General features: G+C 45.1%; 2 protein-coding genes across 3 annotated transcripts in view; one reads left to right on the forward strand and one right to left on the reverse strand.

Annotated features, from left to right (window-relative positions):
• The window catches only part of Naa15-16 (N-alpha-acetyltransferase 15/16), a 38,891-nt gene extending 21,506 nt beyond the window's left edge, over positions 1–17,385 (reverse strand). Inside the window, exons 1-8 of the mRNA XM_071703165.1 lie at positions 17,204–17,385; positions 16,550–16,897; positions 16,276–16,410; positions 16,054–16,198; positions 15,722–15,979; positions 15,307–15,617; positions 14,534–14,815; positions 14,237–14,450 (exon numbers count right to left, since the gene is read on the reverse strand). Coding sequence (XP_071559266.1) covers positions 14,237–14,450; positions 14,534–14,815; positions 15,307–15,617; positions 15,722–15,979; positions 16,054–16,198; positions 16,276–16,410; positions 16,550–16,897; positions 17,204–17,260 — 1,750 coding nt within the window. The 5' untranslated portion in view covers positions 17,261–17,385. The remainder of the gene's footprint in view (positions 1–14,236; positions 14,451–14,533; positions 14,816–15,306; positions 15,618–15,721; positions 15,980–16,053; positions 16,199–16,275; positions 16,411–16,549; positions 16,898–17,203) is intronic.
• LOC139770898 (uncharacterized) lies at positions 56–13,464 on the forward strand. 2 transcript variants are annotated; one of them, XM_071703164.1, is made up of 3 exons: positions 7,461–7,854; positions 7,944–8,515; positions 10,010–13,464. In XM_071703164.1, exon 3 carries the CDS (start codon positions 10,010–10,012, stop codon positions 13,247–13,249), a length of 3,240 nt encoding a protein of 1,079 aa, XP_071559265.1. In that variant the 5' UTR covers positions 7,461–7,854; positions 7,944–8,515; the 3' UTR covers positions 13,250–13,464. The 2 variants fall into 2 exon arrangements, with proteins under 2 accessions (XP_071559264.1, XP_071559265.1); XM_071703163.1 differs by lacking the exons at positions 7,461–7,854; positions 7,944–8,515 and adding an exon at positions 56–380.
• Positions 17,386–18,081: the final 696 nt, after the last annotated feature.

Genomic DNA, 18,081 nt, shown 5'->3' on the forward strand with positions numbered 1-18,081 from the left:
TCGCGCATCGTCGCAAAAGTCGCGTCGCATCGCGTCGCGTCGCGTCGCATATCGCGGGACCACAGAGTGGGACGGGACGACACTGGCGCAGGGCCAGTAGAGGATCCACCGATATATAAAGATCACCGGTCACGCGGCGCAAGAGGCTACTCGTGCATCGTCGTCCAAGTGCAGTGGTTGCATCTCGCGACGTGTGTCATGGGAGGAGGGATGCGCTGAGGCGAGTCCCCCGTATTTGAGATTTCTTTCGTGCGTTTCACAGATGAACTCGTCGGAGTGCGATACATGCGCCTGAAGCGGCCGGTCTACCTGTTTTGGAGGTGCATCGAGGGAGATCGATATCGCCGAGGACGCCGATATACGGCATATTATAAATGATCGTGAGTGCATCTGCATATTTCGTTGCGCGACGAGAATGTTTAGTTTAAAACTTAGCGTACCACGTGCGCCGGGAGAGCCCGTCATCGTAGTAATTACCTGGTCTTAGGTAGCTACATGTGATAGATGAAAAAATACCGTGCCCGGTGATCTTGGTGATTTATTTCCTCAAATAAAATAATTTTATTTCAAGTGATTGATGTTTTGCAGTTAAGAAAATAAAACTGTAATATATTTTAGTATATTAGAAAAATAGAATCTTTCGTAAAGTTTTAAGCGAGGCATCTAGAAACGCATTTACCTGTAAAAATCAGAACGAAAATGGAGCAATTAGGTATGTACAACTGCAACACAATAACTGTTGTAGCTAATGAGAATCTAGTAAAAATCTCATATAGATGGAAATCTTCTAGATCACAGACTTTGGCTCCGATTACGCGCATAGTTGACCCGTGTATCAACATCCATTCATCTTCATACGCGTATCCGTGCTATTTATCTGACCGACGTTAAGGTTTAAGAGGTCTTCCGAGAAACATTAATTATAACGCGTACAATCATCATGCGCCAGGATGTCGCTCATTATTACATATCCATTGCTACTTGTGTGTGTAATAGCGGGGAGGACAATTAGTTCTAAAGTTCGTATTGGCAGCGTTACTTCCACCAAATATTTCAATCAATACATAACGAGGAACTTGTATAATTAATATGTAACAAATATAAACAGAATAAATATTCCTCCAAATTTATATTATGCAGAATTAGGAAGATATGAAGTTGCCCACTACGAGAGCCACTTTCGAAAATTGTGTTTCCTGCGAAGGCTCGCCGGTAGTCTCACTTTCTGTACTCGTTAAGTCGGAATTATATTGTTAAATGAGCCTGAAATAAAAGCATGCAGTGGAAGGTGTTGTTAATAGTTCCCGCGGTATACTCGCGCATTTCGCTCGGGGCTCTCGGAATATCCGGTCAATCGCGCGTATGCGAAAGTTAGAACTTCCGGCGGCACGTCGTCGCGGTGACGGCTTGATGCGTTTATAACGTGCTTAATTACCTTCATCTCGTTTTGTCAATTATATACACGATCAAGCGACTTGTCGGCCGATTGGCGGCCGATTACTTTCACTTGGATATAATTTTGTCCTCGAAAAATATTCAGAAGGCAAAGCGAACCAAATGAAATTCAGAGCACGTCGGTAATTTATTCCTTTTTCTTCATTTTCTTCGGCTAAAAAATGCAGGCAGCACGACGAAATCGTGTTTTTAGGAAATTCATTGACCGAAGATCAAATACTAGTCCGCACTCTCAATGTACTGGTGTTGCGTATCTGGCGCACGACGGAGCTGCTCCCTCGAGACAGGAAAAGGGAAAGAGATAATAAATCGGTATAAATGGCCATTGGCTATCATGACGTGATCGTTTTATGATCCACTGTTAAGAACGGTCAGAATATCATCGTGTATTCACGAGGGGCGTTACATAATTCCGTTTCGCGAATACGCAAAACCGCACAGCGGAGGAAAAAACGAAAATAATCGCGGTGCGGAGAATGAAAAATTTAAAACAATTATTTTTTTGTCAATACAAGGCAAACAGTTGGAGATCGATTGTGCGCCGTATACACGGCAGTTGTACGGTATTCCTAGCGCCACTAAACCGCGACCGCTTATCAAGTTATGCAAGTCGTGCATGAAGTCGCCCGGACAAAATAAAATAGGTAGTTGTACACAGAGAAAGTCGCGCGTCGTGTGTTTAGCGAGATCCAGTAATAGTATCTTTCCGATTCTTCACTTAAAATGCGGTATTGAGGCATGACACGGGTGTACGTAAGTGTATCGTATTACGTGCGCGGCAAGTAACCCAGCATTTGTTACGGAATAATATGAAAGTCACCGATTAGAGCGTAGCCGGAGAAAGGAGAGGGTTGTATCAGTATTCGCGTTTTGCTACATTTCTTTCTTTTTTTTTTTTTAAGACGATAGCGTCGCAATCTCGATATCGTATTAGTATTACGCGCGAAGTAACCGCCTCTCGTACATCGCCCGCTAACTTTCAGAGGCGAGATGATTGAAGCGCATTTGAATATAAAGTATCTCACGCAAATGTATCTCCCTCTCGCGAGTGCATTTCGATTACGGACCTTCGCGACGGACGGACGACAAACACGGCGAGCAGGGTCATCAATGGAACCTTGGGCACGACCTTGCTTGCACGCTGGCGTCGCTGGCCAGCTTCCCCTATCGCCGGGACTGATCGTCCTTAATTAGTAGGTGCAATACGGCGGCGTCTAAACTTGTGCAGCGGACGCGAGGGATTGACGTAAGCGTGCGAATGTGCACGTACAAAAGTGGAATGCGGATAAAAATGAGAAGAATCGCTCTGGGCGATTTGCGGGACTAGACCGTGCTCGTCTTGGGATGCCCGGACTGTGATTCATTCGCACGTTAGGATAAACCTGTTCGATTTGAAATCCGGCGGTCGTGCGCGCGATTAGAGCCGGCAACGGATTCATTAACATCGGAGAAACAATCGGCTGGAATCCAACGGGTGACAACGGCGCGAATTCCGACGACTACGTCTCATCGCACGTCTGTTTTGCAAACGTGATAGATACCGCGATCTCACGCGTCCTTCGCGCGTTAATCAAAGCGTGTAAAAACTTGCGATCGCAAATACGCGACATTAAGAGCGATCAGCCGAATGTTGAACTTTTTATCACCGGAGAGATATGCCTGAAATATAATTCCGAGTAAATTAAGACGGGAGCCTCCGCGGTATAACAATATTTTTTCAAAGTGAATTCACTTGAGAGAGTTTAAAAACTTATCTGTAATTCTTTTATAATTATCTCGCCGTCTGTACGTGGGTTTACGGCGTCCGAGCAAAAATGATATCTGCTCGTAACCGTAAAACTTGCAAGCTTGCCAGAAAACATTAAATAAACGATGTTTATATAAAAATGACTATAAAATCGTCAATGCAAACAGATGTAAATTATTTCAAATTTTTTAAAAATACTTTAAAGTAAGGCAAAATTACGTCAAATGTAGCAGACCCACGTATACATTCCGAGGGAGAAAAAAACCGCATACAGACGGAGGGTTATAAATTCTCGATATTTCGTTCGCGTGTAAAGGCTGCGAGATGATTCTCAGAGCGACGACTTTCGAAAGAGCGCGGTTATTAACTTTGCATCTCAAAGTACACTCGAGAGTGTTGAAAGATTTACGGTTCTCTTATCTATCGTGAAGGTGAACGGTCGAACGAGTGCGAGCTGAAAACGCGCCGCTAACCCGCTGATGAGATTAGCGGAGATGTATTTATTGTACAAATTATTGCGCCACGAAGGTCTGCGGCCGTTCTCCGAGCTTTACCACGCGGTTTGACCTGTTTCTTCGGATTTTTCGCTGGTCGAGTTTGGTCGCCTGTTGCCTCAAGGCCGCCGCCACGGCGCTACGCGAAAGGACTTTTTGCAGGATATTATGATTAAAAATTGGGAACACGTGACAGATTTCTGATAATCTTGAGAACCGATCAAGTAACTTTCTCTGAGAAAGACAAAGATAGAAAGCAAGAATTTTTACACAAATTTGTCTAATTTATGGCTACGCAATTCGTTGTAGTGTTAAGCTTTTTATAAAATTTATGTAATTTATACGATTCGATGTTACATCAAATATAATCTAAAAAAAAGATTTATTGCAATAATTTGATATGCGACAAAAAGCTTCAGTCTGCTCGTTTTCGGAGACGCTGAAGTTACTTATACATTCCATCACTCGTACACAATATGTATCGAGATTGCTAAAAATAAAATCATTCCGCCAATAAGATCCATAATCAGTTTATATAATATGTCCACATTTCTTCTAGTAACGGCAAAGTACACGACACATGTCGTTTCGTTTGCACTTTCTGTAGATACACGGAAACGGGATTTATTTTCGAGACGCCTCAGAAAAGTACCGTTTCTCCGTGTCGAAAAAATTTCGCTCGCGTGCACGCTCCGTTAGGATTGTATCGGTACGTGAACCGCGCGAGTCTCCCTCATCTCAAGAGCGAGTTTACCGCGAGATGCGATTGATGCCGTAACTCGCCGTGAGAGAGGTGCCCCGCGCGGGATGAACGAGACGAGCTGATTATGCAAGCGCGCGCGCGGGCTTGCCTCGGCGGAGCAAGCCGGTCAATGCCAAGGTGTTCCACTTCGAGTGCTACTCTTCCCTGTCGTTCCGACGGCGCCAATCTCGTCGCCGACTTCTTCTGAACTCACGGAGTCGGGGGATTCACCTCGGACGTGGTGCGCGCGATGAACTGTCGTATGCGATATAGCGACTACGTGATGCAGCGAATTCACAGTAATCGCACGTGTTTCGCTGCGATGGGTGAACCCCCGTGTGCGAGTAGACACCAGATTAAGTTAGCAGTACGACGGCATACAAATACATTTTGTATACGAAAGAATACTAGACGTGTAAATAAGCTTACGGATATTTTACTTAAAAGAAGAATTTAATTATTTCTATTAAAAATTGCGAGTAGCGTATTGGTAGTTTGCTGAAGGCAATTAATTGCAGCTCACACATTCATGCTACGTGCGCTCCAGCGTGTGATTTTCTCAATAAGAGAAAAATAACGATAGAGATGTCGAATACACGAATGTTCGAATTGCCCTAGAGATATAAGAAAGCATGCATATACACGCAATCTATATGCAGCAGAAAGCGATGTTTCCGACGTGCTAATTTAATTCACGAGTACCCCGTAGCCCGGAGCGATGCATTAATATATGGCATCAAGTGCAGCGTGCCAATGGAGTGTCCAGGTAGCGCGGATATCCAGACTTATCTTTGCATCTGAAAGCGATAGAGATAATTCCCTGCGCACCGGGACACCTCACGCATTCATGTTTTAGCTTTCTCCGGGGTTTTATCGCTCTTACGCAAACATGCAGATCCGTAAGAAATGTAACAAATTATACGTTCGAGAATAATGTACTGTGCAACGCGGTAGAACTCGGAGCTCAACACCGAAAATAGAGTGGTTATAAATTGTTAATAAAGGGTTATCAAATAAAGAAGAGCGCTCGAGCAAAAGGTGCGTCGCGCAGGATGCTGTTTAGAGTCGATTATCGATTTCCTGTGTGAGCGAAGGTGTGCCCGCGACCACTTTCGAGAGTGAGTACCCCAAAGTTTCTATGCGCGGCTGTTAAAATCGTTACGACGCGCCGAAAGTCCAAGCGGGCAGCGCGCGTTGAGGAATTAATGCTGCTCAGCGAGCACAACGCGAAACAAAAAGGAAAGTAGTTGAAAGCGTAAATTCAATTGGATAACGGTAGATCCGCGACTCTTACGTGGTGCCCGCGCGTCCCCGTGCAAGTGGCTTTGTTATATTCGCCCGGCAAGATGAGCGAATTGAGAATCGACAAAAATCGACAGATTTTCCAACCAGTTGAACTCTCGAAATATAGAAGTGACACGATCTGTATTCCCGATAACGATGTAAATAGATATACTCTCCAGTCAAAAACGGTACCGTAGCTGCTAATCGTGGTACACGATCGACCTAACAAAACGAATGATATCAATCTGATGAATCAACGTGAGGCTGTTTTGCAAAGATCGCTCGTTCCGCCAGACCGGCCTTTCACTCTCGCGGAACTAGTGCGATGGCTCAATGGCGTTTTATCTTTACCGTGGGACGCCTTTGATGGCCCAGACCCAAGGTCAACTTCCGTTATATTCTGGGATATCGGGTGTGACCGAGAAACTGCACTCGAACCGATTTGATTTGCATACGTCGACATTGCGACTAAATATTTTTTATTTTCACATTAAAGCTTTTTAATGAGAATAATCAATATTCCGTTGATGTGAAAGCAGATACGCGAAATCATATTAACGCAGTGAATACGCTTATTGTCGGACAAATATAAAGATACGGTAAATTTCATAGGTCAAGAAAGGTGTTTCTAGCAAACCCGGAAGAAAATTACTCTTCCCTTCGAGTTTCCAAGTAAAGCTCTCGTGTGAGAGTCATAATTATTACGCCACGTCTATCTCGAAACTAGTTTCCGACTTTTTTTCCAATTTGGCGAGTGAGATCGAAGCGATCTGCTGCTGGTCGTAACGGCAAAGTCTGGTTCCGAACGTTTACTAGAGCAGGCCTCGTTGGCGGAGGCAACATAACGGCACCTGCCAGCGGGAATCGCGGCTATCTTGCATCACGCCACGAAAAATCCTTCGACTTTCGTCTTGCGGAACCGACCACCTCCATTTTGGCGACGTACGGCCGGCCTATTTTGCAATATATATATGCATATCTCAGTTATTACGCGCTTTGTGTGAGAACTGTGCAAAATGCGCGGGGCGAAGGAACGAGGCGATTATTCGAGTTCTCCGACACGACTCGAGCGGCCAACAAAGCTCGACCTTAATAGCTATCGAATCCGGGCGTCAAAAGTCAACGAACCGATTCAAGATCGCAATTTCGGCGAATGACCCGAGAACTGCTTATTCAAGGAAACTTTAAGACGTTGTTGCGCAGACAGCAAAAGTGGAGACGGCGAAGCGGAAGGTACTATTGGCGTGATTTATGAGTATCGCGCGTTTTTATTGCGCGCATGCACAAAAAGATTTTGTTACCGGATGGTTGGGTAATCCGGGCGCGGATAATCCGAGCAAATGCGCGGCGATTCTTTCGCCGCTCGTCACGTGAGTATCGCCGCCCTGAAAAGTAAGCAAAATCGGGCAGCACCGATTGCCGACAGAAGTGAAAGGAGAGGCCACGACATCACGCGCTTATTGTACTCTTTCCGAAGTTACGTGTCCTCGCGCGAGGACAGTCGCGCATAAAACACCCTCCGGGTAATCAGCGACGCTGAAATAATGCCAGACACACGAAGCAGCGATCTAATTACGATCGTTAATCGTACGAACCGGCGGCCGCGACTTCCTCCTTTCCACCGGCGCGGCGAAGCCGCCGTGTCCGTATCGCTACCGCTTGGAAACGGCTCCACCTTCCCCGACGAACGACGTCCTTGGGGGGCCCGGTACACCGGGAGAGGGTGATGAAAATCCGCCAGTCACGTGTACCATGCCGGTTCGAGCGGTCGTACCGCGGTTCCGTCGAGGCCCGACGCGTTTCACCAATCGCAATATCCACCGATCGAAATATCGAAGATACGCGGCCACTTATCGGCCCGTGAACTCGACGAGCAACAACGTATACTTCGGGAAACGTTAATTGGAGGATACACACTTGAACGTGGGAAAATCACCTTACGTGACTTATCTTGTGCGATGCAACGCCGGAATCACGCGTAGCTCGAGTGCAATCGAGAACCGGTCCCGTTAATAAGACGCTAATCTCGAGACGCGATTTTCTTCTAGAGCGAAACATCGTTCGTGGTGTTGTGAGCAGTGTCGGTTAAATGTCGGAAAACGAGTATGCTAAGTCGTAGAGTAAGCCCGTCGGTGAGTGCACAATGGAGGTATCCGCGGCCAATCTGATTTATCGAAGCGCGACGGAGAAAGATGATTCTTTGACGCTAAGATGATTTCAGAAAGGAAATTCATATCGCAACTTACACGCGTACAATTCTGGTATCGCTCGTTTGACGCTCTAATTAATTGAAGATATTTGAAAACCAGAGTAATTCAAAGTGTTCATTGAGAATTAACGACGATTCTTACGGGATAGTTGGTGATTATAAGACTCGTTGGCAAATCTCCGGAGTATTTTAATACCGTATTACAATATGTACGTGCAATACTCGTGATGAATCACGCAGTGATATATCTTCTACGAGTGTTAAGGACATATTGATGATTTCGTGGCCACGTGCATCAGTGATCGAGTGTTACGTGTTTCATTGATTCTTCTTGTACGCGTATAAACGTTGGTGCTCCGTCACGTAGCACGCGTAGATTAAGTAGTTACTTGCGCGGAGAAATCGAGCGCACTCACGTAAGGCGTTTTACGTCTCTATCGTCGGACTTGGCCGGACCACCTTGCAGGTACCCCGAGGAAGCGCGTTATCGCATGTGACGGTTCAATTACAGCAATTCAGTGACAAACCAGAAATCCCAGCGTGTCGTAAACGTTTGTCGTGTCGTTCCGGATGTACGGAGAAAGGTACATCTTGATACCGTATTCATTAAACGCAATTTAAAATTCGCAAGAAAATCGATCGTGGACATGTACAATCCACTTCTAATATTTTAAAAAGCTATGGGAATATCGTGAAGATTGAAATAAAAACAGATTGATTATCGAGATTGATGTTTAAACTCGCAGTATCGATATACACACAATTACGGAATTTATAATTTGATTATGAGTTTTTAAATTGCATGACATGATATTTTAACTGAAATCACATATTGCTTGCATAATGTTATTTATATAACGACTTTCTATTTATAGCGATTGTGAAGCGAGCAATTAAGATATCGTAATAAGCGTAGGATCCATGGATCGCGGATAAACGAATCGAGGGAAGCTAGTTTTCAGAAAGAAAAAAGTCTAAAGAGATAGGCAAAGTGCGACGTCCGCGGGCCTGTCGGAAACGCATTATCGTGTTGCTCGCGCTGGCGTTACTTCCGCAAACTTACACGAGCCGCGCGCGTTGCAGCAACTCGTGTCCGACGTTAATGCATCGGCGTGTGCCTACAGGAAAACCTACGCTGCCCCGCACCGGTTCGTTACTCAGTCGCGAGTCATTACGAGTCGGCCGGTACTCCAGTGACCCGTGAATGTTTGTCGAACGTTCACCGGTCTGTTCGCCAGGGAAAGGCGTGGCAGCCCCCTCAATATCGCATTCTCGTATCACCGCAATCCCAAGTGGTGGATTTAACGAATTCTCCGAATGTATACGAACATTAGGTCTCGAGAGATCAACCGCCGATACGTAGAAGATCAGCGCAATTCGCGAAAATTGTTCTCGTCTCACGATACTCTCACTTTGAAATCTTAAAAAGTCATCCCGGGAGATCGCTTTATTTGATATTTTCATTTTTACGTTTTCTTTTGTGATATTCGTCTAGTATTCTCTCAAGTCGCGACTGTTCGTAAAACTGTTGAAAATATTTCAGAGGTTTACAGCGGCACAGTTTGTAAAATAGTAATAGGAGCAAGAACCATTAGCAGCGTATCTTTGTTACCGCAAGACTAAATTGCAGGGCAGCGCGGTGGCCTGGCTAGGATGCGAATAAACATACGCTTTGTTCGTGACTTAGTACTTAATTGGCACCGTTGCACAATTAGATCCTTGACATACGGTGGAAAACCGCGTGGCTACGTCTATGAATGTAATTCCGGTCATTGTGAATAATAAACTGTTTTATTTGCTGCGCAACGCGTCTTTTACTGACCTATTAAACGCAGAAATCATTTCATGTAGAAAAATTAAGCGTACGATTTAATTAACATATCTAGTCCCCGCAGAAAAATGCATATCGAAGTATGCGCGAATTTACACTTTTCCATTATATACTGGCTCTCACGCGCGCGCGAGATAAAAACAACTATTCTCTGTGATCGCGGGATAAAAATACCATTTTCTAATCGCCCTATAACTGAAAATATATAGGTCAAGGGATGAATAACACGAGCATCTTCTATTTTCAGATGACGCATCTCGCATTATCTCTGCGGAGGCTGTCACTAGCTCTAACACTGATAGCGATATGCGCGACTATAACGGAATCGTCAATGATCAGGGAAAGGAGGTACATCGGTATCGAAGAATCTAGTCATCGATCGGGCAAGGAACAATCGTCCGACAATTGGAGCACGAGATTACCGAGCAGCAGCACGACGGCCAACAAGATCACCGCGGAACCCGGAAGAAAAGTGTCCCACCATCTGATCGGGGGTCACCTGAGAGTATTCGATACGAAGCACTATGACGACGGCGAGTCGCTATGGGACGACGGAATACTCATGTCGGCGGCCGGCAACGGCAAGGAGGGGAAAAGTAATCGCGGTAGCGGCGACAGTGGTAGCAGCGACGACGAGGACGGGAAAAAAACACTCTCCCAGCAGGTCAAGGAGGGCAAGTACGGCCTCATACAGAACGAGATTTACGGCGATCGTCCGAAACGGCCCGGCATTATCAGCTACCTCGGCAATCCCGAAGTGCCGAAGGACACGATCGACAACCTGGGCGGCCTCGACGAGGACGAAATCTGGCTGGCCGAGAACCACGTGCTGGTGCTGAGGGGCGGGAAATTTCCTGAGCATGAACAGAACGGCCAGCAGCCGAGCAGTGAGCAGCCGAAATGGCCGCCCATCGATAATTACAAGGCGCCCAAACGGCAGGTCAAGATACCAGCGCGGCCGAAGGTACCGCCGCCCTTTCCGGTACAACTGACGGAAGGGGGACCGGTACAGATCATCGGTCCAAACGGCACCGCGGAGGAGATTGGCAACGACACCCTCGACTACAACACGAATCCTTTCTACGCGAAGGGGTTACCGGGGGACAATCCGTTCTTCACTATCTCTCCGAACGGCACGATATTCGCTCCAGATCTCGGTCCCGCGGGAAACTTCTCCGTCGAGGAGAAATCGTCCAGGGGTAACAATGATCAGAAGGGAATAAAACCGGAATTCCCTCAGCCGCCCGGGTCATTTCCGCCTTTCTATCACGCCATACCACCCGGCGCGATCTTTGTACCACCGCCGGGAAATCAGTCGGATTACGACGAGGAGGACCAGTCCATCTACTATCCGCCACCGTACAGTTTCCATTATCCGCAAGATAATACGACGGCTGTGCCGCCGGGCCCCCTAGTGCCCGGCATCATCCTGCCCCCGCCGCCGGACTTCTTCTCTGCTTTGGACGATAAGAAAACCACCACGAAGAAGTACACGAAGCGACCGACGACCACATCCTCACCGGGGACACGACCGACGTATCTGCCACCGAGAAAACTCACGACTAAACAGAACAAGGCCTCGTCCGTTTCGCCGAGTTTGGTAACCAAGACGAGCACCACATCATCGACCTCCACGAAAATATCCTTCGGTCGTACCACTGCGAAAAACGCGACGAACACGTTTAAACTAAAGCAGAAGACCATACCTGGCGCGGAAGTCACGACGTCTGGGAAACCGCACACTCTCGAGAATACCGAGATATACACCATCAGCCCCGTAATCGGGAATCAGGTGTCCGAGGCGACAACCCAGCAGAAGGACTGGTCCACTCTGGTGACGAGCAAAACGGTCCCGATTCTCGCGTACTATCCGTCGACCACGCAGTCGTCGCTGGAACGACCGGTGGAAGTCACGCCGGCCTCTATAAAGAGCATCATCACCACTAGTCAGCCCGGTCGATCTCCCAATCATGCGTCCTACTACTTCTACGAGGAGTCGACCGACGAGAATTCGGACGTCACGGCGAAACCGTCGCCCGTTTACTACGAGAGTACGACGAAGTCGCCGTATTATGACGTCGAGACGTCGCAACCCCGACATACTGAGCAGAAGAAGCACTATTACTCCGTCGAGACGATCCCGCCGGTCGAGACCTCGAAGGACTATAAAGTGAAGCTCATCGATAGCATCGTCAAGAATTCTCAGACGTTCCAATACACCGACGACTCGGAGACTACATCCACGAAATTCGACGCCAGCTCGTCTCGGGATCAGGGCCAGCGTATGTTAGCCGACGAACCCGTTTACTATCAACCTGTTCCCGCGCGTCCTTTGCAGACGTACTACACGACTCCGAAGCCTCAAACGTATTATCGACAGACGACGAAGCCTAAGCCGATCTATCAGTACAGCTTCCAAGTAGCGGATTACTCGAAACTCGGTAGCAATCAGAGATCGCCGTATCACGGGGAGCAACAGCAGCAGCAGCAACAGGACGCGTCAATATACAGCGAGTATCAGGACGTCAAGATCGGAAATCAGCAATACGACTACGAAGACATCGATTCCCCGTCGCTGCATCAGTCGCCGCGGAAACAAGTATCGTATAAGACGCAACATCCGGCTTATTCCACGAGCACCGCCTATCCGATCGTACATACGACACCTAATCCGCAATACGCGTATTTCACGCAGCAGGACGAGAAGCTGTTGGACGACGTTACGAAAGAGTACTTCACGATCTTCGGCAAGAAATTACCGGACGCGGGGATATCGAGCACGACTCCGATCTACGGGAAATCGAGCAGCGTCACGGAGAAGCCTGACCACAGCGTGAACACCTACGTGTCGAATGTTTACAAGACCGGTCGACCGGTGACTTACAAAACGCCCAACGTCAAAGTGCGCTACGGGGATCAGTCGCCGCGACCCTATTCTCTCCAGGACGACACTCTCGTCAACTACCGGCGACCCTTGCCGCCGATCAATCCGGACAGCGAGTTCATCGAGATCATCGAGCCTAAGCATCGGCCGAAGCAGTCGTCGCCGTTACCGAACTACGAGCTGCAGACGGGTAACTATCGATTGCGAAATCAGGGAGTTCAACAGCAGGGGCCGACCCCTCGTTACAGGTTGCGAGGCACGATACAACCGGCCAACAGACACACCAACAATTTCGTACCTTTCTCCGAATCCCGAGAGGAGCTGGAGAGCGTTCGGCAACCGGTGTCGCTGTTGGACGACATAGAGGTCAACTACAGGAATCCCCGTCCCCCCGTAAATCCCGACGCCGAATTCATCGATCCCGTCGCGGTGCAGGACAATCATCCGGACAACCCGAACGCGTACTTCGCGTACCGACTGCCCGGCGACGTCGGCCACTTTTACTTCCTGACGCCGCAGGCGATTACGCAACGGCAGGACCAGAACGAGGGATACGTTTATCCGAAGCCCAGAGGACCGAGATTACGGAGACGGCCAGGGTAACATCTTAACGCGCGTATTCAACGGCAGTCGCGCGCAATGCCATAATCTCGCGAATATCCAGCGCGCGAAGTGATCGCGTGTCGCCTGCGTGCGTGTCAGCCGCACACACACACACACACACACACACACATACGCGTATTATTAATATATTTATTGTATTTGTAAATACGAATTGCCTAAGTTAGATAATTATAGCTATGTTGTTTTATGATAAACGCTTAATTTATTATGCAACCTGACTCCCTCCCACCTTAGAATAATAGACATGTGATCGTATTCGTGTTTGCGATCTGTAATATGCGCCTCGTCATCGCATATTTGCGCATTATCTGTGATTAATGGAATTAGCCGTGTACATATACATAATTACTATTGTCTATTTAATGTACGCGCTTTGGCAGGTAAAGGTGTTCTATTGCGAATTTCACAAGTTTTTCTCTATGCGCGGAATGTGAAGTTGAATAAAACGGAAAAAAATATGTTTAAAAAAATATAAAATAACAATTGACACAAATCTCTATCTGCTACAATCTGAATTTTAAAAGATCTTTTATACGGATTAGAGTAGTAATTTTCTTTAAACCTGTTAACTATTTATATGCCTATTTTTTTCCGTCAAATATCGTATTAACTGTAATTGATATTGCCATATTGCTTATAATTTTTCATACGAGATATTTTTCAAATAATATTATATATTATATTTGGCATACAAATATGCCAACAAAGATCACATTATGTATTTAATTGTAATATAATCAATTTAATTAGAAGAATTTTATATATACACATTTCTATAAATAAATCTTAATGTTTGAACTAATGTTTGAACAACCAGCAATTTGCAATATAAAGTTTCACAATCTGTATTAAAATTAAGGTTTGTAACACAGTGCATGACATTTAATTTGATTCGTATTCAAAATTTTATAAAAATATACTATGCATGACTGTTCAAAAATTGTTCTGATAAATAATAGTACTCACCAGTGTCGATTTCTTGCGTTTGCGCTGGATCTGGCAAAGGATAATCGTGTAGCCGCAGATAGACCTCCATTGCACATTTCGCTGCTTTGAAGTAGAACGGATGAGCTCGGAGAACGTCTTCTAGCCTTAGAAGACCCACGTAAGATCGCAACGTCATTTTTCGCATACAATATGTATGAAAGTCGAATTGGTCCTCTATGATTTCCGAAAAATGCTGCAAATAATCATGGTATTACGATAAGAGATTATATAACATATATCTTGAGTGCGCATAAAATATACTACTTTACTACCCACCCTATCAACCTCGTGGCATTTTTTCAACGCCTCTCCATATTTTTCAAGACGTTTGTACGCGTTGGCCGCTTCCGTTTGAATCCACATGCACTGCATTTCATTCAAGTTTTCCATAGCTAAGACCCCTTCCCTAGTGAATTTCCCGCACGTCTCCTCCGCTTCTTTAATAAGATTTGCACGAAGCATGTATTTGGCACATTTAGAGTTAATATATCGGTCAGCTGTGTCTAACCCCTGCGCCTCGTCCAGCCACTTATAAGCTTCTTGAACATTCCCAGCATGCTGTTAACATACAAATATCTTTTTAGGCCATATATCTCCCACACTATTCCTTATAATGAATTTTTATGTATTATAATTGTGAGATGCTAAATAGATCAGTGCTAGAACAATTGCCTATCAAGCAAAAAATCCAGATTTGATTCCCATATTTGTGACTTCTATCTCACATATATGACACTAGGAACTGACAAGAATTTTGAATAAAAAAGTATTATATACACTATAATAGAAATAAAGTATCCAAAATATAAATTAAAATTTAATTTCAAGGTTATTATGGAAAAGTAAATCGCATTAAAGAACAGAAACTTCCAAACAATAATAAATAAGTTTTAAAAATAAAATCAATCCTACAGAAATTGAACAAGAGGCTTACAATTCCTTCCTATAAAAATGGCAATTGTAACAAAACTAGAAAAATGTCATGGTTCTTCAAGGTTTGCAATGCCACAGAGTAGCAACATTGATTATATAATTATGTAAACTCCTACCTTATAAATGCGACCTTTGGTAACAAAAAGTTCTATAAGCGTAGGAGTATGATCTATGGCAGCGTCAATTTCAATCAATGCCTTTTCCGTTTGACCGAGGTAGTCATAATGTTGCGCTAGATAATAATAGGTCCACAATAAAGCGGATGCTGGTTCTCGCGGATTATCTTTCTCTTGATCGCTAAAATGGCCGTGAAGTTTTAATGCCTCCTTGTATTGCACAAGTAGAGATGATATGACTTCGACCTTTTCTTTATCGGTGTATAATGAACGAAGATTCACAAATAACGGGGGCACACCTTTATGAAGCCCTGGAATAAAATAAATTCAATTAAATACATGAAATTATGAATAAAGGTCTCATTTGAATATATAAATGTGGAAAGCAAGTTTTTTTTTTAGAAAGAAACGTTACCTTTCCGTAAATATCGATCAACTAAAACTTTAAATTCATCTCCTGTAGCATGATTGAGTTGCAAACGACGCGGTGCTAACGCTCGAGGAAAAAGTTCTTCGTATCTTTGGAGCATATGCAATGTTTCGCTTGGTGAAGAATGTCTCTCAGCCTCTGCTAGCCTAGTATAATATGTTGTATTTTCAGGATTAATATCTAATAGCTCCTTGTAAACTTGTTCCGCTTCTGCATACTGTTTTAGTTGAAGTCTTAGTTTACCTAGATGATTTACACAAGAAATGTTACATTCCAGTATTAAAAGTATTACTTCAAGAGCCATGTTGCACGCTTACCGTAAGTCTCTTTGACAGTAACCTTGTCACAAATTTGATCACTATACTTGTCTAAATGTTTTAACGCCTGTTCACATTCTCCCGATTCCTGAATGACCATATTTTGATACAGTAACAACTCGCTATGTTCATAATCATAACAAATCTGTGGATATAAAAATTTTTATTATATATTTTGTGTTTCTACATAATATCTATATTGTGTATGTATGAGTAGCGTACCATTGGAGAATTTCGAAAAGTATCTAAAATTTTCAATGCCATCTCATAGTCTCTCAACAAATGATATGAAATAGCAAACCCGATCCAAGAAGCTCGTTGAGTAGGACGTAACATAAACAACTGATATCTGGTATCCTGTGAGAAAGTAATGGATATTTGTAAATGTATAATTAAAGTGTAATATTTACATGGCGATGTAGAAGATGATACATATATAATATATACGATAAAATAAGAGCTTGAAATAAAACGACTTACTTTCTATAATATTTACCTTGTATCCTTCCAGATCCCGCATTTGGATCTGTAGCAAGGACAGATCCCTAAGAATTTGAATGTTGTCCTTATCCCACTTGAGCGCGTTTCTGTAACACTTGATAGCCTCATCGTATTTCTTGTCGGAGCGCTGCAGAAGACCGTAGACGTGCCAGCAAACGTGGGACTGTAGGTCATTCCTGAGGCCACGACGCACATGATCGTAGGCTTCTTCCTTGCGGCCCAGGCAGTTGAGAGTGAGACCCTTCATCGCCAAGGTCTCCCCGTGCTCGCTGAACTTGGGATTTGACAGGATCTGTTTCGCGAACTTCAGCCCATTTTTGTATTGTTTGTGTTCGTAGCATCTCTGTAAAGGAACACCCAGCGCATACCGTGAAAATGCATTGTTGGGGGTTAGGTAGGAGGGGGGGGAGCTCGGTGGGTTCTATCCAGCGTTCACGCGAGAACGACGATGCGGATCGTCGCGGCGGGCCGCCGGGCGAGACGGCTTTTCGTTCGTGACGCCAATCAGGCGGCCGCGTCCCGCGGTCGCCAGTGACCTTTTCCCATTTTTCCCCTCGGAAGAGTGCTTTATCATTAGAGCACGGCGAGTGCACCCTGCTCACCGGAGAGTGGGGCCCAAAACAGAGTATTTTGATCGGCCGTTACTCACCAGGATCCGCTTGAACAGGGCATTTTCTTTGGGTGGCAACGGGTTGCTGGATGGCATTTTTGTATAACTACAAAAATAGGGGGCCTTTTCCACCCGGTAAACTTAATTTTCACCACACAAAACCTCGTGGCCACAAACGAAGAAGTCGATCCACGATCACGTGATCATCCGCGACAATGCTGTTCCGCCGGAAGCGCTGCTGCCACGGTGCCGCACGGTTCAAGCGGCGGTTACGCTCCAATCGATCACCAATCGAGTTCGAGACGATCGCTTGAGCTTCAAGCCGGATATCTGCGTATCGATAAATATAACTTGTCAAAGATAATTTATATTTATTCCCCTTCGGGTTCTGCTTATTTCATTCAAATTTAACACAGTAATGGGATTTAGTAGTTTTACGAATCTACTAAGACTAACTAAAGACATGCACCGTTATAAAATATCGAGGAAAAGATAATGTGTTTCACGCGTGGGTCACGCGTAAGTCACGAAGCAACAGAATAATTACGAAATATCGGAAGTTCTTCTTCCTTGACCTGTTTTTTGGCTGTTTTATATTTCGAATGCACTGCGATAGCACAGCGCAGGGTACGGGAACAAACCTGCAGCTATAAGTCCCTAGAAACTCTAGTGACACTCGACCAATCATTTAAAGACACCTCGATCGACTATTGGTCAGCGAGTGAAGAAAAGAGCTTGAGCGAATGGACACGTCCGCGTTTTAAAGTGGAACCAGAGAGAAGGATCCTTCTCTCTGCTATGAGTATAGAACTGAGTGGAACTCGTTCGCTAGCGCCTCTTGTGCACAAAACGTGTTCATACATTGAACTACGTAACCATGTTTATGAATATTCTCAATAAACACATGTCCACGAAGG

This window comes from Temnothorax nylanderi, unplaced genomic scaffold (assembly GCF_030848795.1).
Source record: "Temnothorax nylanderi isolate EJ_2023f unplaced genomic scaffold, tnyl_v1.0 TNYL_tig0034_pilon, whole genome shotgun sequence".
Taxonomy (NCBI): Eukaryota; Metazoa; Arthropoda; class Insecta; order Hymenoptera; family Formicidae; genus Temnothorax; species Temnothorax nylanderi.